A 25,818-nucleotide genomic window follows, 5' to 3' on the forward strand; every position below is an offset into this window, starting at 1 on the left:
CCGGCATCTGCCGGTGCTTTTCTCCCGCGTTATGTTTCAAAATGGCTTTCTCCAAAATGTCTCTGGGCTTCTGTCTTCACTCCTCTCTCTCAGCTCCTCTGCTTCCTTGTTTCTTTCTCCTAGGGCATTTCTCTCTAAGCATCTGGGGGTCCTCTCTTAGCTTATCCAGGGCAAACTCTGGGCTTCATCTCTTAGTCTAGCATCTCCAGACTTCTTTCTATCTGCATCTCCAGGTGTCTCCAAGCATCAACATCTGTGTCTTGAGGTCTCTTAGATATTCCAGTGAACTAATCAAGATCCATCCTGAATGGATGAGGTTCACTCCTCCATGGAAATAATTCAATCAAAGGTCTCACAGTTGATTGAGTCATGTCCCCATGGAAACAATCAAAAGTTCCACCCAACAAGATTGGATTAAAAGATCATGTGTTTTCTGGGGTCCATAACAGTTTCAAACTGACACGCCTATCATTCGGCAATTTCACTTCTTGATATATACCCGGAAGATCTGAAAGTAGTGACATGAACAGATATTTGGGCACTGATGTTCATAGCAGCATTGTTCACAATTGCTAAGGTTTGGAAACACTCCAAGTGTTCTTCAACGGACGAATGGATAAACAAAATGTGGTATATACATACAGTGGAATACTATGCAGCAGGAAGAACGAACGAGGTCCTGAAACTTGACAACATGGGTGAACCTTGACAACATAATGCTGAGTGAAATAAGTCAGACACAAAAGTAGAGATATTGTATGATACTGCTAATGTGAACTCCCTGAACAATGTAAAATAAGTGTCTTATAATGTTGAAGATAGGGGACCTAGAGATATACAGAAGCTAGTGAAGGGGGAATGATCACCTAATATGTACAGACATGATAATGAGCATGAACTTAAAGGTATGGGAATGGACAGGGTAATGGTTGTTCATTAATGGGAGTATAAGTATCCGTACTGCATTGAAGGTGAACGTGATCAAAAGTGGTTGTTTAAAGGCATGTATCTCACAGGTTAGCACTGCAAATAAAAGTAAATAAGTGTTTACATGATATACTTCAAGGTATGACATTGGTACAAAGAGTTAACAACAGAATGGTATATGGAAAAACTACCCATTACTTATTATAGACTATATTTAATAGGAATACCTTACGGGTACTACACTAATACTAGGGGTGAATAATTAGGGGCTGATAAGAGCTTTGGGATGTTTTGTGTTATGATTTAAAAAAAGTTCATGGTTATTTAGAGAAAAAATAAAACCTAAGGTAAAATATAAAGCGGGACATGAAGATTACCATACTCTCATAATTTAGGGATACTTACTCTGAAAATTTTATCAAATTATTCATATTATGCTTTTTTTTTAACTCATTAACTATGTTTAAACTTTTAAATGAGGTATAAAACACATACAGTAAGATACAGTGTGCAGATATTAAGTGTGCAGCAAAATCACTTTTTAGAAATCTGTGTCCTCATCATATCCAGATATGGTGTTTCCTTTGTGCCCTTTCTAAGTCAAGAAAGTAACCAACCAAGGTTTCCTTGTATTCCTTCCCCTTCTCTCCAGAGTTAACCATTATTCTGAATTTTGTTACTATTGGTTAGATTGCCTGTTTTTGAGCATCATGTAAATGTTTTCCTAGGGTATGTACTCTTTTTTTTGTCCGAGTTCTTTTTTTTCCACGTATTGCCCAAGAAATGCATCACACCAAGGAATGTGTTTTTATTGCTTTGTAATGTTGCAGTGTTTGAATATGCTACAGCTTATCCATTCTCCTCTTGATATACATTTGAGTTGTTTCTATTTTTAGGCTATTATGAATGATACTGCTATGAATTGAATATTTTTGTACATATATACTTATTTCTCTTGGGTAAATACCTGAGAATAGAATTGCTGAGTCTTAGGATAGGTATATGGATAGCTTTAGAAGATAATGACTGTTTTCCAAAGTTGTTGCACAACTTTATATATACATCAGCAGTGTTTACCAGAATCACTCTAATAAATACCTGTTTGGCTTAAACAATAAATATACTGTTTGGCTTAAACAATAGGAATTTATTGTCTCCCAGTTTTGGAGCATAGAAGTCCAATATCAAGGTGTTGCTTTCTCTGAAGTTTGTAGCATTCTGGTGGTGGCTTGTTGGCAGTCTATAACTCAGTCTTTACCTCTGTCACCTGGCCATCTGTCTTGTTCTGTCTCCTCCTCTCTCCTTCTCTGTGTCCAGCTTTTTCTGCTTATAAGGACTCTGGTCATACTCAATTGAGGGCCACCCTGATTCAGTTTGGCCTCACCTTAACTAATAAGATCTTTGAAGAACCTGTTTATAAATAAGTTCATATTTACAGGACTGAGGTTTAGGACTTGAACATGTCATTGTTGGGGGACATGAGTCAATCCATAGTAAGCAGGGCACGAGAGTTGCAGTTGCTTCACATCCTTGTCATTGTACTTTTTACCCATTCTGTTGGATATATAGTCATATCTTTTTGTAGTTTTGCTTTTCTTTTCCCTGATGACTAATTAGGAGTCATTGACTATTGGCTATGCTTGTTGGCTATTTCGATATCTTCATTTCTGAAGGAACTGTTTAAATCTTTTGCCCCTGTTTTTATTGGCTTTCAAATGAATTGGAGGTGTGTGTTGCAAATGTCTTCTCCCAGTTGGTGGCGTGCCTTTATACTCTCTTAATGATGTCTTTTGATGAGCCAAAGTTCTTAATTTTAATAAACACCATTTTGTCAATTTTTCTTATATGGTTGGTGGATTTGTTTTTGTTTTTTTGAGAAATATTTGCCTATCCCCAAATCTTGAAGATATGCTCCTACATTTTTGTTTAGAAACCTTGATTTTTTTTTTTTTTTTTACCTTTTATAATAGGTCTGTGATCTATCTTGTATTAATTTTGGTACTTGGTGTGAGGTAGGGGTCAAGGTTAATTTGTATCCATAACTGTTTTGTAGTTGCCCCATGGTGGGTGGGTTCAAACTGCTCCTTCAAGTTGGTTCAGATGTTAGGCCGTTGATGCCACACATACACCAAGAGGGTATGAAAAGGTTTATTACATCCTGGGGAGTATTTATGGGGAAATTGGAGAAAGCATCTAAGGTTGTCAGAAATGACTTGAGTAAAGAAGGGGACAAGTAGATTTTGTTTTTATGGTGGTTAGGGATAGAGTCAGGATGAGAGTTTCCGTGGATGGGTTGGGGTTTTCATGGTTTGAGTTTCCCTGCCTGTGTCAAGGGAGAGAGGACACAAGCTTTCTTATTCCTTTGCCCAGATGAGGGTGAGAAGGGAAAGGGAGTTGAGCTTGAAAAAATTTATCAGCAGTTAAACATCAAAAATGAAATCATACTTTATTACAGTTTACCCTGATGTTCGATGACTGAAATGTGCCATGTTTATTTATTTGAATTTGAACTTCCTTAAGAAAGCCATTACAGCACTCTTTATCAGGCTGGTAAGGGGGTGAAACTTCTACTGAATGCCTTTTTCAAGAGCCTAGTATTTTGTACTTTAAGAAGTGAAATGAGTACCTGAGCCACTATCAAGAATGTCTGGAACTCCAAAGGAGATGAGAAGAGGTTTGGGTGAGGTCTTGTATTGTAGCTTTAGTGTGTGCAGACACATGTGTGATTTTCACTTATATTTTGAATTTCTGTGAGGCAAGAAATTACTAGAACTCCTTTACCGCTTTTGGGACAACCTTGAATAAAGAATTGTTGCCATTGGCCATAGCAGATGTCCAGACTATTGGTAGTGTCTCAGGAGTCTATAAAAATGTGCAGAGGGGCTGATTGTTGGCCATTCAGATTTTCCATTTTCTTTTTGTATTTGCAAGCCATGTTTTTCAAGGAATTTGTCCATTTCATCTAAGATATCAAATATTTTGGCATGAAATTGTTCATGATATCCTCTCATTATCTTTTTAATGTCTAGGCTTTATTGGTATCTGCCTTTTCATTTCTGATATTGTGATTTATGTTTTTTCTTTTTTTCTGAATCAGTCTTCTTCCTAGGTGCATTTAATTTTTTTTTCAATGAATCAACATTCGCTTTGTTGTATTTTCTCAATTCTATGTGTGCTTTCTATTTCATTAATTTCTCCTCTAAGTCTTTTTTATGCTTTAAAAAATTTAATTTGCTATTTTTATTTAGTTTCTTGGGTGAAATCTCAGGTCATTGAGTTTTTCCAAACTTTCATCTCTTGTAATGTAGACATTTAAAGCTGTAGATTTTCCTTTTGTCTCATAGGTTTTAGATAACTATTGTTCCAGTTTGCTAATGCTTGTGTTATGCAAAATACCTGAAATGGATTGGCTTTTATAAAAGGGGATTTATTTAATTACGGATTTACAGTTCTAAGGCCATAAAAGTGTAAGGCATCTACAAGAGGATACTTCACTGAAGAATGGCCAATGGCATCCAGAACACCTCTGTCAGCTGGGTAGGCACGAGGCTGGAGTCTGCTGTTCCTTTGCTCCTGGGTCGCATTTCAAAATGGCTTTCTCCAAATGTTTCTGGGGCTCTCTTAGCTTCTCTGGGGCAAACTCTGGGCTTCATCTCTTGGCTTAGCATCTCCAAACATACATCTGTCTGCATCTCCAAGCATCTCTAAGCATCACCAAGCATCTTGGTCTGCTCCTAGCATCACTGTCTGCTCCCAAGGGTCTCTTAAAGGACTCCAATGATCTAATTAAGACCCACCCTGAATGAGTGGGGCCACACCTTTGTGGAAATATCTAATCAAAATGTTTCACCTACAGTTGGGTGAGTCACATCTCCATGGCCATAAAGTGTCCAACGTAATGCATCAGCAGTTGGGTATCTTCACTGGAGGATGGCCATTGGCATCTGGAAAACCTCTGTTAGCTGGGAAGGCACATGGCTGGTGTCTGCTCCGGACTTCTGGTTTCAAAATGGCTTTCTCCCAGGACATTCCTCTCTAGGCTGCAGCTTCTCTCCAAAATGTCACTCTAAGTTGCTCTTGCAGCATTTGTACTCTCTTAGCTTCTCTGGAGCAAAAGTCTGCTTTCAAAAGCTGTCTCCAAAATGTCTCTGTAAACTGCAGCTCCTCTCTCAGTTCTTGTGCGTTCTTCAAAGTGCCCGTCTTGGTTGTAGCAAGCTTGCTCCTTCTGTCTGAGCTTATATAGTACTCTAGTAAACTAATCAAGGCCCGCACTGAATGGGCAGGGCCACGCCTCCATGGAAATTGTCTAATCAGAGTTATCACCTATAGTTGGGTGGGTCGCATCTCTGTGGAAACACTCAATCAAAGAATTACAATCTAATCAACGCTAATACATCTGCCCACACAAGAGTGCCTCAAAGATAATGGCATTTTGGGGGACGTAATACATCCAAACCAGCACACTTGCTTTCCTTTAGTTGGAAACTTAAGAACAGTAGAAAATATGTGAATATAATACATGGTGATGAAGGCAAAACAGGCACCAGGAATCACCACAGTAGAGATAAAAATTAAAATTTCATTGCTTAAGGTGTCAGAGCAGGAGAGGTTTAGTAGAGAGTGGACAACACAGAAGAACTGCCAGACCACATTGGACTGACAGAAGGGCAGCCAGAATGTGTTGCCAATGTGGAATACAGAATAGGTCAGACCACAGACTATTGAGGCCAGTGTCATCTGGACACAAACCCGAGGATTCACATCTTGAGGTGGTGGAAGAGCTGGCAGATGGCCACCTACTGGTCAAGGGCCATGATGATGAGGAATAGCAGCCCTACTGTAGCAAATAAAAACACAAGGAAAATCTGAGCTGCACATCCAACCAAGGAGATCATCCTGTTGTCAAGCAGAAAGATGACAGAGGACTTGGGTAAAGTGACAGAAATGTAGCACATATCCAAGACAAATTCCTAAGGAAGAAATACATGGGGGTGTTAAGATTCCAATTGAATTTACCTTTATTTTAGCTAAGGATAGAATTCTATGACAACAGGGTTTTCTTTCAGTACTTCTTTTATTATTTCTGGCTTCGGTGGTATTTAATGAAATCAGTTCTCATTCTTATCTTTTTTCTTTGGATGTAATGTGTCTTTTTTCCCTGTGGTTTTTATGCCTTTATTTTTATCACTGGTTTTCAGAAATTTGATTACGTTATGCTTTGATGTAGATTTATTTTTGTTTCCTCCATTTGTGGTTTGTTGAGCTTCTTGAATCTGTGGGTTTAGATTTTTCATCACATTCCTATCCCCCTTTCTCTCTCCTCATCTTCTGAGACTACAATTACTCATGTTAGATATCCTCCAACAAGCCAGTTTTGCTCTTTTCAGTTTTTTTCTTCAGTATTAGCTCTCTGTGAAGAGCTCCTTTAGTTGGTTAGTATTGCTATGTTTTCAAGTTAGCCAATGTTTCATTCTGGTGTTTTTAATCTACAAGTTTTATTTGGATTTCTTTATATAAATTCCATTACCTCATAATGTTCATGTTTTGCTATACCTTGTTTAATATGTAGAAGGTATGTATAATACCTGATTTAACTTCTTTACTTGGTAATACATTATCTCTTTAATTCCTGGGTCTCCTTCTACTGACTGATAGTTCTCCTAGTTAGGGGTCATATTTTCCTGCTTCTTTGAATGCCTGCAGTTTTAGACTTGATGATAGACATTATGATTTAACTGTTGGTTGCTGGATTTTATTGTATTTTAAAAAATAATGATGGATTTTGTCTAGGTCACTTGTGGTTCACTTTGTTGCTTTTGAGACTTTAAGAAAAAGATTTCATTGGTTTTTAGTACGTTCACAGAGCTAAGCAGTCATCACTTCAATTTTAGAGCATTTTCATCACCTCATAAAGAAAACCCTAGTACATTAGTAGTCACCTCCTTCATTCCACTCCCCACCCAACCCCCCACTTCTCCCACAACTTCCCCAACCCTAGGAACCACCAATCTACTTTCTGTCTCCAGGAATTTTCCTATTTGGAATATTTCATGTAAATGGAACCATACAATATGTGGTCCTTAGTGACTGGACTCTTTCACTTTATATAATGTTTTCGATACTCATCTATGCTGTGGCATGTATTGGTATTTCATTTCTTTTTGTTGCCAAGTAGTGTGTCACTGTATGACTCTATCTATCTAGGCTGAACTTTATCTCCTTTTTCAGATCTCTTTGTACCAATTTATATGGATATGCATTCATTTTCCTATTTTGGTATCTATAATTAAGGTACAGAGTCTTACTTATGTTAAGAAATAATTATTCATCACTAAAAAAATACTGATTCATGAATTCACTTTTCCTGCTTTGTAGTTGCTCTGTTGTTTGAAAAAATATTATCTTGTGTTAAAAAAAATTCCTACCATTATATGGTAAGTATAATAGTACAAAATAAAATTTTATTTGGATAATTACATTGAAACTAAATGCTACTTTTTTGTTAAGGTTCACTTTCCAGTGTTTTCTCTTCCTAAGGTCTTTTATGGCCCTTTTCTGGGCAGTTTCATCTTCTACTTGTGTTCCATATACACCTGAAACACTAGCTATGCCACATATTTGTGGATAGAGCAGAGCTACTGTTCCAGGTTGCTAATGCTGCCATTTTGCAAAATACCGGAAACAGATTGGCTTTTATAAAGGGTGTTTATTTGGTTACAGAGTTACAGTCTTAAGGCCATAAAATGTCCAAGGTAGGGCATCAATAACAGGGTACGTTCATGAAGGATGGCCGATGGCATCCAAAAACCCCTGTTAACTGGGAAGGCATGTGGCTGGTGTCTGCTTGCTCCCGGGTTGCGTTTCAAAATGGCGTTCTCCAAAATGTTAGTGTCAGCTTCCAACAGCCATCTTCAAAATGTGTCTCTCAGCTGCAGCTCTGAGTTCCTTCTGTTTGTTAGCTGTTTTATATGGCTGCAGTGATTTAATTGACACACCCTGAATGGGTGGGGTAACACTTCCATGGAAATTATCCAATCAAAGATTTTGCCTACAGTTGATTGTCACATCTCCATGGGAACACTCAATCAATAGGTTCCAACCTAATCAACATTTATACCCTTGCCCCTACAAGATTGCATTAAAGAATATGGCTTTTTCTGGGGACATAATGTATACAAACTGGCACAGCTACTTTCTAGATAAAAGTAGTATGTGAAAGGCACAGGCATGGGATTGTTATTGATTAAATGGTGATATTTAAAATTTTAAGTTTCAAACTTTTTTCAATGCAGAATTAGCCTAGATAAAAATAATACTCAGATAAAATAACCATTTGTCAGACTATTTGAATAGCATTATTTCCCATTATCTTTAGGTTATTTAAAAATTTATATAACATCATTTCCTGTAGTTTGAGGTGATTCACAGGGTGAACCTTTATCTTGGCTTTGATTCCTGTTTTTTTTTAACTTTCTTTTGGATAAGAGGGGTTATTTTTTAATTAATGAATCCCTTTTAAAAATGAGGTTTGTTCTCCAGTATACTCTCACCTTCCTTTTCCCCAAGTCCCATCTGCTAACTAGGGTAAAAATATCTTGTGAATGCTTCCATACTTTTTTCCATGGTCTATGTAATTGTATGTTGACAATTCACCCATTCCTCCCCCCGCCCCCACCCATCTCTCTCATATTAGGATTTTGAGGGTCATTATTTTATAAAATGGTATCATGTTATTTACCCTTGTGTTCTTCTTGCTTTTTTTACTAAAAAATGCATTGTGAAAGCTCTATTTAAGATGACTACTTTTGAACTAACTTATTCATTTTATTGAATTGCATGGCATGGATTGCACTATCAGTGTTTTCAGATTTTCTGCTCTTGAATTTACAGTTTTGTATCAGTTTTCTTACCACTACAAGCAATGTTGTAATAAACATCTTATGCATATATCCTTTTATGCTGCACTTTTCTTATAAGTATTGGTTTTTCAAAATTGTATTACTTTCTTAGTAGCTGTAGACCCTTATTTTTCAACCAGCAATGTAATAGAGTACCCTTTTTTCACTATAATTCAACCAGCACTGGGTGTTATCTCCCACTTTTTTTTTTTTTTAATTGAATGGGTGTAAAGTGATACAGTGTGCTTTTATTTCACATTTCCTTGAATATATTGTTTTATATGTTTATTAATCATGTGGATTTGCTATACTGTGAATGGTTTATTTGAATTTTTTGCCATGTTCACTTTTTAATCATGATTTTTCATTATAAAACATTTCAAGTTATATTTCATATAGAAAAAATCCAGTAAATAGGAGGGTGCTCATCACTCAATTTTTAAAATTTAATATTTGCCACATCGATTCTTGTTTTTCTCCTTTAATATGTTACTGTGATGAATTACATTAATAGCTTTTTCTAATTTAGCCGTATTTTCAATTTTAGGATAAATGAAGTTTGTCATAATTTTTTAAAAGAAATACTTCTGGATTTGGCTTGCTAATATTTAACTAGGGGTTTTTATTTCTATTTTGATATGTGAGATTGACCTGTATATATCCTTTCATGATTTCTTTGTCTGGTTTTGGTACCAGGGTCAAACTATACTCACGAAGTATGTCGTTTCTCTGTTTCTCTTTTTCTGTTCTCTGTTTAAATAAAATTGGGATTGTCTTTCCTGTTTAGTTGAACCTACATGTAAATCTCATCTGGGCCTGATGACAGTTTTACCTTTCTTCTTTCTCATGTTTCCTTCTTTCTTCTTTGTTTTTTCTCCTCCTTCCTCCTCCGTTTTTTTTCAAAGTGGGTGGATTCTGTTTCTTTAACGGTTATACTTCTATGAAGTTTTCCATTCTTGAATCTGTTTTTTAAAGACACTTTTTTAAAAAATTGCCCTTTTATCTGCATTTTCAAATTTATTGGCATAATGTTCTAGCACTCACTTTTTGTCTTCATAATCTATGATTATACTTTTTAAAATTTCTTAATAGTTCTAGCTGTGCCTTCTCTTTTTTCTCAATCAGACTTGTCAGTGGCTTATTTTGTTAGTCATTGCAAAGAATGAGCTTTTATTTTCTTGATTCTCTTTATTGATTCTACATTTCCTGTTAATTTCTACTCTCTGTCGTGTCCTCCTTTGAACATTCTTTGGGATTACTCTGTTGTTTTGTTACTTATTCAGTTAGATACTTAGCCTATTCTCTGTTATTTTCTAATATATGCAGGTTAAAACTACAATTTTCCCTCTTGAGTCTCACTTTAGCAGTTTTCCACAGTTTTTAAAATTGTTATATAGTTATCATCATTCATTTTAAATACTTAAAAATTTCTTTATAATTTCTTTGACCTGTGAGTTATTTAGATATATTTTAAATACAAATACGAATGCCAGGATACAGTTTGAAAGTTGCTACAGACTGTTTTTATATATAATTTACTGAAATTATTGCACATTTATAAGTAGACAGTCATATTAATTATGTAATTTAAAATGAAAAATTTTGTTGCTGGTGTGTTAAGTTGTCATTTCAGTGGAAAAGAATGGAAACATCACTAGAATAAAAATACTTTTGTTTTTTGTAATATAGCTTAGGTTTTCAAATATATAGAATTCAAATTTTTAAAAATAAAAGTGTCCATTTCTAATTTAATTAACGTGTAGTTAAAGAACAGGGTATATATGATTATTCTTTGGCAGTTGTTGGAGACTTGTTTTGAGTTTCCCCATGGTCAGGGTGTGTGTGTATTTGTGTGTGCATGGGTGTGTGAACTATATGTGCTTGAAAAGAATATGCATATTTAAATTGTGTAGTGTAGGAGTTCTATATGCTTTTTTAGTTCAGTAGCCTTCAATCTTTTGTTAATGTACTTCCTAAAATATCTTTGAAAAAACCTATGTACCCCTTTTACATTTTAATTTTTTTTTCATTTTTTTTAATCATCATTTTATTGAGATATATTCACATACCACGCAGTCATACAAAACAAATTGTACTTTCGATTGTTTACAGTACCATTACATAGTTGTACATTCATCACCTAAATCAATCCCTGACACCTTCATTAGCACACACACAAAAATAACAAGAATAATAATTAGAGTGAAAAAGAGCAATTGAAGTAAAAAAGAACACTGGGTACCTTTGTCTGTTTGTTTCCTTCCCCTACTTTTCTACACATCCATCCATAAACTAGACAAAGTGGAGTTTGGTCCTTATGGCTTTCCCAATCCCATTGTCACCCCTCATAAGCTACATTTTTATACAACTGTCTTCGAGATTCATGGGTACTGGGTTGTAGTTTGATAGTTTCAGGTATCCACCACCAGCTACCCCAATTCTTTAGAACCTAAAAAGGGTTGTCTAAAGTGTGCATAAGAGAGCCCACCAGAGTGATCTCTCGGCTCGTTTTGGAGTCTCTCTGCCACTGAAGCTTATTTCATTTCCTTTCACATCCCCCTTTTGGTCAAGAAGATGTTCTCCGTCCCACGATGCCGGGTCTACATTCCTCCCCGGGAGTCATATTCCACGTTGCCAGGGAGATTCACTCCCCTGGGTGTCTGATCCCATGTAGGGGGGAGGGCAGTGATTTCACCTTTCAAGTTGGCTTAGCCAGAGAGAGAGGGCCACATCTGAGCAACAAAGAGGCATTCAGGAGGAGACTCTTAGGCACAAATATAGGGAGGCCTAGCCTCTCCTTTGCAGCAACCGTCTTCCCAAGGGTAAAACTTATGGTAGAGGGCTCAACCCATCAAACCACCATCCCCTATGTCTGTGGTCATGTTAGCAACCATGGAGGTGGGGTAGGCGAATACCCCTGCATTCTCCACAGGCTCCTCAAGGGGGCACTACATCTTTTTTTTTTTTCCTTGTTTTTCTTTTCTTTTTTTTTTTTTTTAACTTTCCCTTCTTTTTTAAATCAACTGTATGAAAAAAAAAAGTTAAAAAGAAAACAAACATACAATAAAAGAACATTTCAAAGAGACCATAACAAGGGAGTAAGAAAAAGACAACTAACCTAAGATAACTGCTTAACTTCCAACATGTTCCTACTTTACCCCAAGAAAGTTACCTAATATAGCAACATTTCTGTGAACTTGTTCCTACTATATCCATAAGAAATTAACAGACCATAGTCATTTCTGGGCATCCCCAGAACGTTAAATAGCTTATCTGTTCTTCTTGGATTATTGTTCCCCCTTCCTTAATTGCTCTCTACTGCTAGTTCCCCTACATTCTACATTATAAACCATTTGTTTTACATTTTTCAAAGTTCACATTAGTGGTAGCATATAATATTTCTCTTTTTGTGCCTGGCTTATTTCGCTCAGCATTATGTCTTCAAGGTTCATCCATGTTGTCATATGTTTCACCAGATTGTTCCTTCTTACTGCCGCGTAGTATTCCATCGTGTGTATATACCACATTTTATTTATCCACTCATCTGTTGAAGGACATTTGGGTTGTTTCCATCTCTTGGCAATTGTGAATAATGCTGCTATGAACATTGGCGTGCAGATATCTGTTCATGTCACTGCTTTCCGATCTTCCGGGTATATACCGAGAAGTGCAATCGCTGGATCGAATGGTAGCTCTGTATCTAGTTTTCTAAGGAACTGCCAGACTGACTTTCAGAGTGGCTGAACCATTATACAGTCCCACCAACAATGAATAAGATTTCCAATTTCTCCACATCCCCTCCAGCATTTGTAGTTTCCTGTTTGTTTAATGGCAGCCATTCTAACCGGTGTTAGATGGTATCTCATTGTGGTCTTAAATTGCATCTCTCTAATAGCTAGTGAAGCTGAACATTTTTTCATGTGTTTCTTGGCCATTTGTATTTCCTCTTCAGAGAACTGTCTTTTCATATCTTTTGCCCATTTTATAATTGGGCTGTCTGTACTATTGTCATTGAGTTGTAGGATTTCTTTGTATATGCAAGATATCAGTCTTTTGTCAGATACATGGTTTCCAAAAATTTTTTCCCATTGAGTTGGCTGCCTCTTTACCTTTTTGAGAAATTCCTTTGAGGTGCAGAAACTTCTAAGCTTGAGGAGTTCCCATTTATCTATTTTCTCTTTTGTTGCTTGTGCTTTGGGTGTAAAGTCTAGGAAGTGGCCGCCTAATACAAGGTCTTGAAGATGTTTTCCTACATTATCTTCTAGGAGTTTTATGGTACTTTCTTTTATATTGAGATCTTTGGTCCATTTTGAGTTAATTTTTGTGTAGGGGGTGAGGTAGGGGTCCTCTTTCATTCTTTTGGATATGGATATCCAACTCTCCCAGCCCCATTTGTTGAAAAGACCATTATGGCTCAGTTCAGTGACTTTGGGGGCCTTATCAAAGATCAGTCGGCCATAGATCTGAGGGTCTATCTCTGAATTCTCAATTCGATTCCATTGATCTATATGTCTGTCTTTGTGCCAGTACCATGCTGTTTTGGCAACTGTGGCTTTATAATAAGCTTCAAAGTCAGGGAGTGTAAGTCCTCCCACTTCGTTTTTCTTTTTTAGAGTGTCTTTGGCAATTCGAGGCATCTTCCCTTTCCAAATAAATTTGATAACTAGCTTTTCCAAGTCTGCAAAGTAGGTTGTTGGAATTTTGATTGGGATTGCATTGAATCTGTAGATGAGTTTGGGTAGAATTGACATCTTAATGACATTTAGCCTTCCTATCCATGAACATGGAATATTTTTCCATCTCTTAAGGTCCCCTTCTATTTCTTTTAGTAGAGTTATGTAGTTTTCTTTGTATAGGTCTTTTACATCTTTGGTTAAGTTTATTCCTAGGTACTTGATTTTTTTAGTTGCTATTGAAAATGGTATCTTTTTCTTGAGTGTCTCTTCAGTTTGTTCATTTCTAGCATATAGAAACATTACTGACTTATGTGCATTAATCTTGTATCCCGCTACTTTGCTAAATTTGTTTATTAGCTCTAGTAGCTGTATCGTCGATTTCTCAGGGTTTTCTAGATATAAGATCAGATCATCTGCAAACAATGACAGTTTTACTTCTTCTTTTCCAATTTGGATGCCTTTTATTTCTTTGTCTTGCCGGATTGCCCTGGCTAGCACTTCCAGGACAATGTTGAATAACAGTGGTTACAGCGGGCATCCTTGTCTTGTTCCTGATCTTAGAGGGAAGGCTTTCAGTCTCTCACCATTGAGTACTATGCTGGCTGTGGGTTTTTCATATATGCTCTTTATCATGTTGAGGAAGTTTCCTTCAATTCCTAGCTTTTGAAGTGTTTTTATCAAAAAGGGATGTTGGATTTTGTCAAATGCTTTTTCAGCATCTATTGAGATGATCAATTGATTTTTCCCTTTCGAGTTTTTAATGTGTTGTAATACATTGATTGTTTTTCTTATGTTGAACCATCCTTGCATGCCTGGAATGAACCCCACTTGGTCATGGTGTATGATTTTTTTAATGTGTCTTTGGATTCGATTTGCAAGTATCTTGTTGAGGATTTTTGCATCTATATTCATTAGGGAGATTGGTCGGTAGTTTTCCTTTTTTGTAGCATCTTTGCCTTGTTTTGGTATTCGATTGATGTTAGCTTCATAAAATGAGTTAGGTAGTGTTCCATTTTCTTCAGTGTTTTGAAAGAGTTTGAGTAAGATGGGTGTCAGTTCTTTCTGGAAAGTTTGGTAGAATTCCCCTGTGAAGCCATCTGGCCCTGGGCATTTATTTGTGGGAAGATTTTGGATGACTGATTGGATCTCTTTGCTTCTGATGGGTTGGTTGAGGTCTTCTGTTTCTTCTCTGGTCAGTCTAGGTTGTTCATATGTTTCCAGGAAATTGTCTGTTTCTTCTACATTATCCAGTTTGTTGCCATACAGTTGTTCATAATATCCTCTTATAATTTTTTTAATTTGTTCAGGATCTGCAGTTATGTCGCCTTTTTCATTCATTATTTTGTTTATATGGGTCTTCTCTCTTTTTGATTTTGTCAGTCTAGCTAGGGGCTTGTCAATCTTGTTGATCTTCTCAAAGAACCAACTTTTGGTGATATTTATCCTCTCTATTGTTTTTTTGTTCTCTATGTCATTTATTTCTGCTTTAATCCTTGTTATTTCTTTTCTTGTACTTGGTTTAGGATTGGTTTGCTGTTCATTTTCTAGCTTCTTCAGTTGATCCATTAGTTCTTTGATTTTGGCTCTTTCTTCCTTTTTAATATATGCGTTTAGTGCTATAAATTTCCCCCTTAGCACTGCTTTTGCTGCATCCCATAGGTTTTGGTATGTTGTGTTCTCATTTTCATTCGTCTCTATATATTTAGCAATTTCTCTTGCTATTTCTTCTTTAACCCACTGATTGTTTAGGAGTGTGTTGTTTAACCTCCAGGTATTTGTGAATTTTCTAAGTCTCTGATGGTTATTGACTTCTAATTGTATTCCATTGTGGTCAGAGAATGTGCTTTGAATAATTTCAATCTTTTTAAATTTATTGAGGCTTGTTTTATGTCCCAGCATATGATCTATTCTGGAGAAAGTTCCATGAGCACTAGAAAAGTATGTGTATCCTGGTGATTTGGGATGTAATGTCCTGTATATGTCTGTTAAATCTAATTCATTTATCAGATTGTTTAGGTTTTCAATTTCCTTATTGGTCTTCTGTCTGGTTGATCTATCTATAGGAGAGAGTGATGTGTTGAAGTCTCCCACAATTATTGTGGAAACATCAATTGCTTCCTTTAGTTTTGCCAATGTTTCTCTCATGTATTTTGTGGCACCTTGATTGGGTGCATAGACATTTACGATTGTTATTTCTTCTTGCTGAATTGCCCCTTTTATTAGTATGTAGTGTCCTTCTTTGTCTCTCAAAACATCCCTGCATTTGAAGTCTATTTTATCTGAGATTAATATTGCTACACCTGCTTTCTTTTGGCTGTAGCTTGCATGAAATATTTTTTTCCATCCTTTCACTTTCAGTTTCTTTGTGTCCCTGTGTCTAAGATGAGTCTCTTGTATGCAAGATATTGATGGTTCGTTTTTTTTTTATCCATTCTGCGAATCTATATCTTTTAATTGGGGAGTTTAATCCATTTACATTCAACGTTAAAACCGTGAAGGCATTTCTTGAATCGGCCATCTTATCCTTTGGTTTATGTTTGCCATATTTTTCCCTCTCTCTGTTAATATCCTTTATTGTACCCTTACCGAATCTCTTTAGTACTGAACCTTTGTCCAAGTCTCTCTGTCCTGTCTTTGTTTCTCTGTCTGTAGGGCTCCCTTTAGTATCTCCAGTAGGGCAGGTCTCTTGTTAGCAAATTCTCTCAGCATTTGTTTGTCTGTGAAAAATTTAAGCTCTCCCTCAAATTTGAAGGAGAGCTTTGCTGGATAAAGTATTCTTGGCTGGAAATTTTTCTCACTCAGAATTTTAAATATATCGTGCCACTGCCTTCTTGCCTCCATGGTGGCTGCTGAGTAGTCACTACTTAGTCTTATGCTGTTTCCTTTGTATGTGGTGAATTGCTTTTCTCTTGCTGCTTTCAGAACTTGCTCCTTCTCTTCTGTGTTTGACAGTGTGATCAGTATATGTCTCGGAGTGGGTTTATTTGGATTTATTCTATTTGGAGTTCGCTGAGCATTTATGATTTGTTTATTTATGTTGTTTTGAAGATTTGGGAAGTTTTCCCCAACAATTTCTTTGAATACTCTTCCTAGACCTTTACCCTTTTCTTCCCCTTCTGGGACACCAATGAGTCTTATATTTAGACGTTTCATATTATCTATCATATCCCTGAGGTCCATTTCGATTTTTTCCATTTTTTCCCCATTCTTTCTTTTATGCTTTCATTTTCCATTCTGTCATCTTCCAGGTCACTGACTCGTTGTTCAACTTCCTCTAGTCTTGTACTATGAGTGTCCAGAATCTTTTTAATTTGGTCAACAGTTTCTTTAATTTCCATAAGATCATCCATTTTTTTATTTAGTCTTGCAATGTCTTCTTTATGCTCTTCTAGAGTCTTCTTGATTTCCTTCATATCCCGTACTATGGTCTCATTGTTCATCTTTAGTTCTTTGAGTAGCTGCTCTAGGTGCTGTGTCTCTTCTGGTCTTTTGATTTGGGTGCTTGGGCTTGGGTTATCCATATCGTCTGGTTTTTCATATGCTTTATAATTTTCTGTTGTTTTTGGCCTCGTGGCATTTGCTGAACTTGATAGGGTTCTTTTAGGGTTTGTAGACCAATTGAAGTCCTTATCTCTAATTTATCAGATCTACAGCTTCGTGGAGTACACTTTCTCTAACTAACCAGCAGGTGGCGTCCACAAGCCACCTGTTCTCCACAAGCCAGTTCTCCCCTGGTTAGCCTTTTTGGTGAGTGGGGGAGTGAGTCTTGTGGGGCCCAATTGGTGTACCAAGCTTGCGTGTGTAGTTGGTGTTGCCTGCCCTGTATGTGGGGCTTGTTTCTGGGCAGTCGAGGAGGGGGGGTGGCCCTAACAATCAAATCTCCCTGATGATCCTAGAGTTTTAAAGCTGCTGCAATAGTCTAATATTTCAGTTCAGTCCTGCCACAGTTTGTCTCTGCCACTGACCCACAAGTCTTTGGTATTGGCATATGGCTCCTGAGACTTGCAAGTGGGCCCCTCTTCCAGGCTGTGCACCCCAGGTCCTCTGTTGAGGGATGACTGTGCTATGTCACAGGTGAGTGCCGTCCCCCCAGGGCAGTTCTGGGCTGCTGGGCTGTGTAGGGAAGCTCCCAGTCTGCTGAAATGATGGCTGAATGGGGCTTTGTTAATTCACACTGCTCCACCTTCCCAGCTCTGGGACAATCAGCTGAGGTTGCAGGAAGGCTAATGTCCACGCCCAGTTTTGTGGTGTGTGCCTGTTATTTGAAGCACTTCCGTCACACTGGGTTGTCTGGGGCAGCTCTGGGCTATGGGGCTGGCGATGGGCAGGAGTGTTTCCTGTCCACCAGGATGGTGGCTGTGAGCGGACACCCCCCTTTTCTTGGGAAGTTGTGGTGTTTAGTGAATTTTCTCAGCCACTGGATTATTGCCTTTTGTCTCAGAGCTCTCTTAGTTCTGCCCTTGACTTGACGTGCCCAAATTGCAATTCTTTGAAGCTTTGTGTATTGGGCTTCTTAGAGTAATTGTTTTAGAAAAAGAAAAAAGGATTAAAAAAAAATAAAAATAAAAATAAAGGGCCCTCCTCAGAGATCTAATGGGTTATTGAAATACTAATAGACAAAGCAACCAGGGCCATTAAGGAAAGGTCCACAGGGCAGAGAGATCAGCTTTTCTTCGGGATTTGCATATGCGCCTCAAGGCCTGAGCTCCGCCCTTCCCCTTTCTGTGTTCACCAGAACTCCAAAAATCCTCTGCTTTTATTTTGGAGTTTTTCGTGTTATTTTTTTTTTTTCTATGCCTGTCTCCTCTCTTCTGGGCTGGCAGCTCTCAGATTCTCTGGTGTCTTGTCTCAGTCTATCTATGGTTGGAGTCTAGATCAGTAAAATGGGTTTCCGAGAAGGGCTACCACTGCAGTTCTCCCTTCTCCTTCCCGGAGCTGGCAGCCCCTCCTCCCACGGGACTGAGCCTGGCAGGGAGGGGCGCGGGTCCCCTAGCCGCAAAAACTTACAGATTTCGCTGATCTCAGCAGTTCGACATTTTCATGAGTGTTGTATGAAGTATGCCCAAAGACAGATTGCTCTGTGGTGTCCAGTCCATGCAGTTCCTGGCTTTTTACCTACTTTCCTGGAGGAGTAACTAAAACTTACAGCTCACCAGTCTGCCATCTTGCCCCGCCTCCTATCTACATTTTAATTTGATATTTAAAATTTTTCATTTTATGTTAAATAATGCAGAGGATATAATTACTGGTGTATTGTGTGAAACCTGACATTTTAAAATAAAACTGTTACATTGTTCTTTAAATGTATCCGATGACTTTTAAATATTTTAGTGATATAATACCTTCAATAACATTATAAGAAACAAAAGAAAACACACAAATGGACTTCCACCTTCAGTTTTGGGAACTGACATTTTTGGTCAACTTTTCTGCAGGAGACTACTAGAAAAATGGAATAAAGTATTTTTTTTTTTAAATCTGCTTGAAAGCATCACAGCAATCATCTTCTAAGAGGCAGGGGAAAAAAGGATGTTTGATTAAGAATTCAATTGTAAGTGATGTTGTACCAAAAGATTTGGACTGCTTTTGGCTTTTGTCTGATTTTTCAGTTATTACTTGTGCCCATTACTAACTTTAGATTGTTCCAGTTTGCTAGTGCTGCTTTATGCAAAATACCAGAAATGGATTGGCTTTTATAAAGGGGGTTTATTTGGTTAGAAAGTTACAGCCTGAAGGCCATGAAAATGTCCAAATGAAAGCATCAACACAAGTATACATTCACTGAAGGAAGGCCAATGGCATCTAGAAAACTTCTGTTAGCTGGGAAGGTATATGGCTGGCATCTGCTGATCCCAGGTTGTTTTCCAGGTTCACTCTCAGCTTCTGTGCATTCTTCAAAGTGTCTCTCGGCTGCTGCACCAAGCTCCTTCTGTATGAACTCTTACGTAGGGCTCTAGAAAACTAATCAAGGCCCATGCTGAATGGGCGGGGCCACACCACCATGGAAATTACCTAATCAGAGTTATCACCTATAGTTGGGTGGGTCACGTCTCCATGGAAACAACCTAATCCAAAGGTTCCAACCTAATCAAAACTAAATACATTTGCCCCTACAAGATTGCATCAAGGAACATGGCATTTTGGGGGACATAAAACATCCAAAATGGCACATAGATGTCATATAAATGTACTTTTTTAAAAATGCAATTTTTTTGAGATATATTCACGTACCAGATAATCATCCAAAGTGTACAATCGTTGGTTCACTGTATAATCATATAGTTGTGCATTCATTACCACAATCAACTTTTCAACATATATAAATGTACTTTTAACCATTTGTAATCGTTTCTTTTTCTGCTTTTTTCTAGGTATCACACCTGTGTATTATAATATGTTTGCTTTAATGAGTGAAACAGAAAGGATCTGGTATCCACCCAACCATGTCTTCCATATAGATGAGTCAACCAGGCACAGTGTACTCTACAGAATAAGGTGCTTTTTCCAGTAAGATTGTAAATTGAATCACTTAATAATAGAAGGGAAAAGTGGGAGAAATTATAAAATATATATTTTAATTGTAGGCTACTTAAAACTAGAGACTAGAACCAATTAGTTAGCATTTAATCATCTTGATTTAAGACTCTTGTTTCTCTGTTAGTGGAAGTGCTCATGTTATGAAATATTGTTTAATTAGAATGCTCAGAGTTCTCTGAGAATAAAGCTGTTCTGGTGGGATGCCACTTTACCAATTATGATTATAATTAAATTTTAAAAGGACAAGAAAGGCCTCTATTAGCAAAATTTTAAGTATTTAGAATATTGTTAGTTTCCCAGGAAATTTGATGTCTTTTGCAATATCCCTTCCTTATAAACAACTTTTTAAAAGTTGAGTGAAAAGATAAGATTTCTGATAGTGTTTATTTGCTGTCCAAAGTTATTAGTGAATTTTATTTGGTATTTTATGGCAGTGGATTTATCTATTAGAGAAAGATAGAGGTTTTTTTTTGTATTCAAAAGGATGAAACAACGAAATAAGTTTGATGTGTGTTTCGCAAATAGAGGAAATTATTCAAGCATTTATATATATTACTTAATTTTTGTCACAACTTGGTAAGGTATTAAGAGTTCCATATTAAAGGTAAAGGGATCTGATACTTTTAGATATTACTCACATTTGTTTAAGGTCTCACAGCTAGGAAATGGCAGAGTGAGGGTTCAAACCCACGCCTGTTTGTTCCATAACCTTGCCTCTTAACCATCTCATTTGTAACTCATTAAAGAGATATTGTACCTGTGGTACTTAGCATTTTGCCTATCACTTGTTGGTCTCTCAGTAAATTTTAGCATTGCCTTGCCTTTTTCTCGTCCTTTACTGTATAAATATATGTAGTTGGATAACTGTGGGTTTTCTGCTTTCTAAGGTATAATTTGTACTGAGTTCAAACAAGCATTTTTGATGTAGTTTTTGAAAAGACATAATTAGTAAGAGTTCAGTAAGTGTCAAAATAAATAATAAATATATATAAGCAGCCAGTTATATACTAGATAAAGAAGATCCCATTCAAAATAGATTCAAAAACTCTTAACTGTCCAGGACTAATTTGAATAAGATAAAACATGAGACATACGGGAAATTGGAAAAATTATTAGAAAAATATGAAGAATGAGAACATAGTACTTATGCTGGTTTGAATCTACTATGCCCTCCACAAAAACCTTGTTATTTAATGCACTCTTGTAGGCAGACTTATTAGTCTTTTGATTAGGATGGAACCTTTTGGTTGAATGTTTCCAAGGAGATGTGACCCACCTAACTGTAGGTGAGAACTTTTGATTAGATCATTTCCATGGAGGTGTGGCCCTGCCCATTCTGGATGGGTCTTAATTAGATCACTGGAGTCTTTTAAGAGAGTTCATGGAAACAGGGGGCTCAGAGAGCAGCTGAGAGAGACGTTTTGGAGAGAAGCTAAGATATGTAGTCCGGAGTTTTCCCCTGCGAGAAGCTAAGAGCCTGTACAGACCCAGATGCTTGGAGACACTTGGAGATACAGACAAAATGATGTTTGAAGATGCTAAGCTAAGAGATGAAGCCCAGAGACATTTTGGAGAAAGCCCAGAGTTTGTCCTGGAGAAGCTAAGAGAGGATCCCCAGATACTTAGAGAGAAATGCCCTGGGAGAAACAGCAAAGATGCACAGGAGCTGAGAGAGAGAAGCTAAGAGAGACAGAAGCCCAGAGACGTTTTGGAGAAAGCGTTTTGAAACGAAACCCAGGAGCAAAAGAACAGCAGACACCAGCCACGTGCCTTCCCAGCTCACAGAGGTGTTCTGGACACAATCGGCCTTTCTTCACTGAAGGTATCCTCTTGTTGATGCCTTAGTTTGAACACTTTAATGACCTTAGAACTGTAAACTTGTAACCTATTAAATCCCCTTTATAAAAGCCAGTCCATTTCTGGTATTTTGCATAACAACAGCTTTAGCAAACCAGAACAGTACTGGATTGGGCAGACTGAATATTACAAAGAGACTGATTTCTCTCAAATTAAAATATAGGTTTAAATCTAATTGATTCTGAATCCCAAGAAAGACTTTTTAGGGAAGTTGACACATTATTGTAATGTTAATCTATAATTATTTATTAAATAAGAATAGCAATGAAAAAAAAAGACCTATTCAGTAATTGTAAAAGATTTAGTCCTAGGAGATATTGTCACGTTATATGAAGCTACAAAATGGTATCTGTTTCTAAAACCACAATAATGAAATCTGTAACCATAACATGAATAAAAGGAATGGCAGGGCCAGTATCCCCTGAAAACAGTCATTCATACATACAGAAACATAATAAATGATGGAATGTTTTTGTGTCTATTGGGAAGGGAAAGATTAGCCATAAGTGGTGGTGGGGACATTTGATTGGTTTGAAGCTGTATGTACCCCAGAAAAACATGTTCTTAAATCTAATCCATTCCTGTCTGTGTAAAGCCTTTGTAAGTAGGGCCTTTTGATGAGGTCACTTCAGTTAAGGTGTGACCCACCTCATTCAAGATAGGTCTTAGTCCTCCTACTGGAATGAATGCAAAGAGAGAGAATGTGCATACATGTGCGCACTCAGATGCACACAACGGAAACAAGAAGCTGAAATCATCAAAACCCTGGAAAGAAGGGAGAGACCAACAGATGCCTCCATGTACCTTGCCTTGTGGCGGAAGAGCCAAGGATTGCCAGCAGTTGGTTTTTGGGACAAAGTATTGCCTTGATGATTCCTTGATTTGGACATTCTCACAGCCTCAAACTATAAGCTAATGAATTCCTGTTGTTTAATGCCAAGCTATTTCATTGTCTATGCTTTGAGCATCCTAGGAAACTAAGAGTTGGCCATTTGGGTAATATAGCTTCTTACTTTACAATGTGTATCAGAATAAATTTTACATTGATTAAGGCTATATAAATATAAATGTTAAAATAAAAACTTAAATAACTGAATCGAAATTGAACACCTTCAGTTTTGTGGTGAAATGGTATATAAGCTTGAAAACAGCAGAAGAAATCATAGGAGAATGATTAGCATTGTTGAGTATAAATATGTAAATTTCTGAATGTTAAAATAAATTCTTAAAAGTGAAAGGCAAACATTAAATATAATTTCAACAAATCAGACAAAAGGGAAGTATTTTTACAAATCTTTTAAGAAAAAACATTGTATCCATTGAGTAATTGCTCAAAGTACATGAATAGATATTTCACAAATGAACAAATGGTTAATAATCTTTTGGGAAAATCCTCAATCTCACTAGTTGCAAGAATACTGAATACTTGTTAACTATGTGCTGAAGGCATTAACCTATCATTGTTAATTAGCTGGTGAGAATGTAATATTGTTCTATGGAAAATAATTTCACCATGCTGCAGTTCTTGTGTCACATGTTACAACTCATTGTTTTCTAGTGATTTTTAGGTTACAAGCGGTCCTTACCTATGAAATAGATCCATTCCACTCAGAAAATCAGTGATGCATGGTTAAAAAACAAAAACTATGTACCCATTCATGATTTTAAAAAGAAAGAAAAGGACACCTTGGCAAACTAAAACTTGAGAGAGACATCCTTAACACAATGAACAGTATTTCCCCAAAACATGTAGTATTATTCTTAAGGGTGAAATGTTGAAAGTAGTCCCTTTAAAATCGTAGCTAGACAAGGAAACAAAGATGCAATGCTTTCACTATTTTTATTGAAGAGTTTAGTGGAGTTCCTAGCCAGTACAGTAAGATAGATAGATAGATAGATAGATAGATAGATAGATAGATAGATAGGTAGATAAATAAATTGTTTAAAGATTGAGAACAAAGAAGAAAAGCAGTCATTATTTGGGGATGATATAATTGTTAACATAGAAAATATCAGAAAATCTACAGGCATAAATAAAAATAATGAACATATAAAAAATATATGATCAATATATTTTAAACTATCAACTATTTCTATATAACACAAGAAAAGAGATAATGTAAATAATACAGTAAATAATAACAAAAACATAAGATACGGAGGATAAAATCTACACAAATGTGTATAAGACTTTTATGCAGCTATTAAGACTTTATAAAGTCATGTTATTTAAAGAAGTATGCTAGCATGCTATGTATGATTGATAAAATGCCAATATTATATTAAGACTATTTTCTTCATCATTTTCTGTAATTACTATGTTTTCTGCATTCATCAAATATTGCTTTTTCATTAAAAAACGCCTGCGAACTTTTTCTGTAAAGGGCCAGATAGTAAATATTTCAGGTGTTGTGAGCCTTACTATCTCTGTTGTATCTGTTCACTTCTGCCATTGTAACATGAGAGCAGCCATCAACAATGAGCAAATGAGTGGGCATGACTGTATTCTAAAAGAAACTTTATTTACATAATTTACAAAAACTTTAATTACAAAATCCATTGGTGGCCAGATTTGAACTGTGGGTCATAGTTTGCTGACCTCTGCTCTAGAATTTTAAAAAATTTCCTCATGATATTCATGAGTTCTTCTTATCCTTAAACTAAGGGCATCTATATATTCAGAGTTACTTACAATTAAAGGTCCAAGAAAGGTCTAAATAGAAGTTATCCAAAAGAAGATTTTATATAATTTTAAATAATCCCACCTGCTTATTGTTTACAGACTATTTTACATTTCCTTTATTACATAGGTAGAGGTCATATAAAAAACAACTTAGTAAAGCAATAATTATAAAACTGTATTTATGGGCTTATAATGTATAAAAATGTAATTTGTATGACATTAATAGAACAGAGTGAGTGGAAATAGGTTTTTGTATAATATTGAACCTAAGTTGGTATTAATCAGAATAGATTGTTCTAAGTTAAGATTTTAATTATAATCCCCAGGGCAACAACCAAGAGTAACTAAAAACATATAGTAAAAGAAACAATAAGGGAGTGAAATTGATACACTAGAAAATATCTGTTTAATGTAAAAGTAAGCAGTAATGTAGGAATAGAGTAACAAAAAAGACAAAGCCATATAGAAAACATAGCAAAATGGCAGCCATAAATTCTACCTTAACAATAATTACATTAACTGTAAATGGATTACACACTCCAATCAAAAGGCAAAAATGAGCAGAATGTATTAAAACATGATCCACATGCTGTCCATAAGAGGCACACTTCACATTCAAAAACATAGAGTGAAAATAAAGATGGGAAAAGATACACCATGCAATCAGTAACCAAAAGAGAGCTGGAGTGGCTATACTAATATTAGGCAAAATAGACTTTAAAACAAAAATTGTTACTAGAGACAAAGAAATATTTATAATGGTAAAAGTCAGTCCATCAGGAGAATGTAAGTTATAAACATACATGCGTCTAACAACAAAATTCCAAAATACATGAAGTAAAAAGTGACGGAATTGAAGGGAAGTATAGACAATTCAACAATGATGGTTAAGAGACTTCAGTACCCTACTTTCAGTGGTGAATAAAACAATTAGTTGATAAACCAGGAAATAGAAGATTTGAACAACGCTATAAACCAACTTGACCTGACAGTCAAATGTGGAACATTCCACCCAATAATAGCATAATACACATTCTTCTCAAGTGTGTATGGAACTTTTTTAGGTTAGAGCATATGTTAGGTCACAAAACAAGTACCTAATTTAAGAAAGTTTGAAGTCATACAAAGTATGTTCTCTGACCACGTGGAATTAAATCAGAAATCAATAGCAGAAGGAAATTTGGGAAATTCATAAATATGTGGAAATGAAACAACACCTTCCTAAATAACAAGTGGATCC

At 36.4% G+C, this 25,818-nt stretch overlaps 1 protein-coding gene across 5 annotated transcripts in view; it reads left to right on the plus strand.

Moving 5' to 3' along the window:
• The window catches only part of JAK2 (Janus kinase 2), a 209,385-nt gene that overhangs the window by 89,606 nt on the left and 93,961 nt on the right, over nucleotides 1-25,818 (plus strand). For 4 of the 5 annotated variants that reach the window (XM_037797956.1, XM_037797959.1, XM_037797960.1 and 1 more), the window contains one exon: nucleotides 19,873-20,008. In XM_037797956.1, the coding sequence (XP_037653884.1) occupies nucleotides 19,873-20,008 (136 nt within the window). The remainder of the gene's footprint in view (nucleotides 1-19,872; nucleotides 20,009-25,818) is intronic. The other variant, XM_037797957.1, reaches the window with a different exon arrangement.

This window comes from Choloepus didactylus, chromosome 10 (assembly GCF_015220235.1).
Source record: "Choloepus didactylus isolate mChoDid1 chromosome 10, mChoDid1.pri, whole genome shotgun sequence".
Classification (NCBI taxonomy): domain Eukaryota; kingdom Metazoa; phylum Chordata; class Mammalia; order Pilosa; family Megalonychidae; genus Choloepus; species Choloepus didactylus.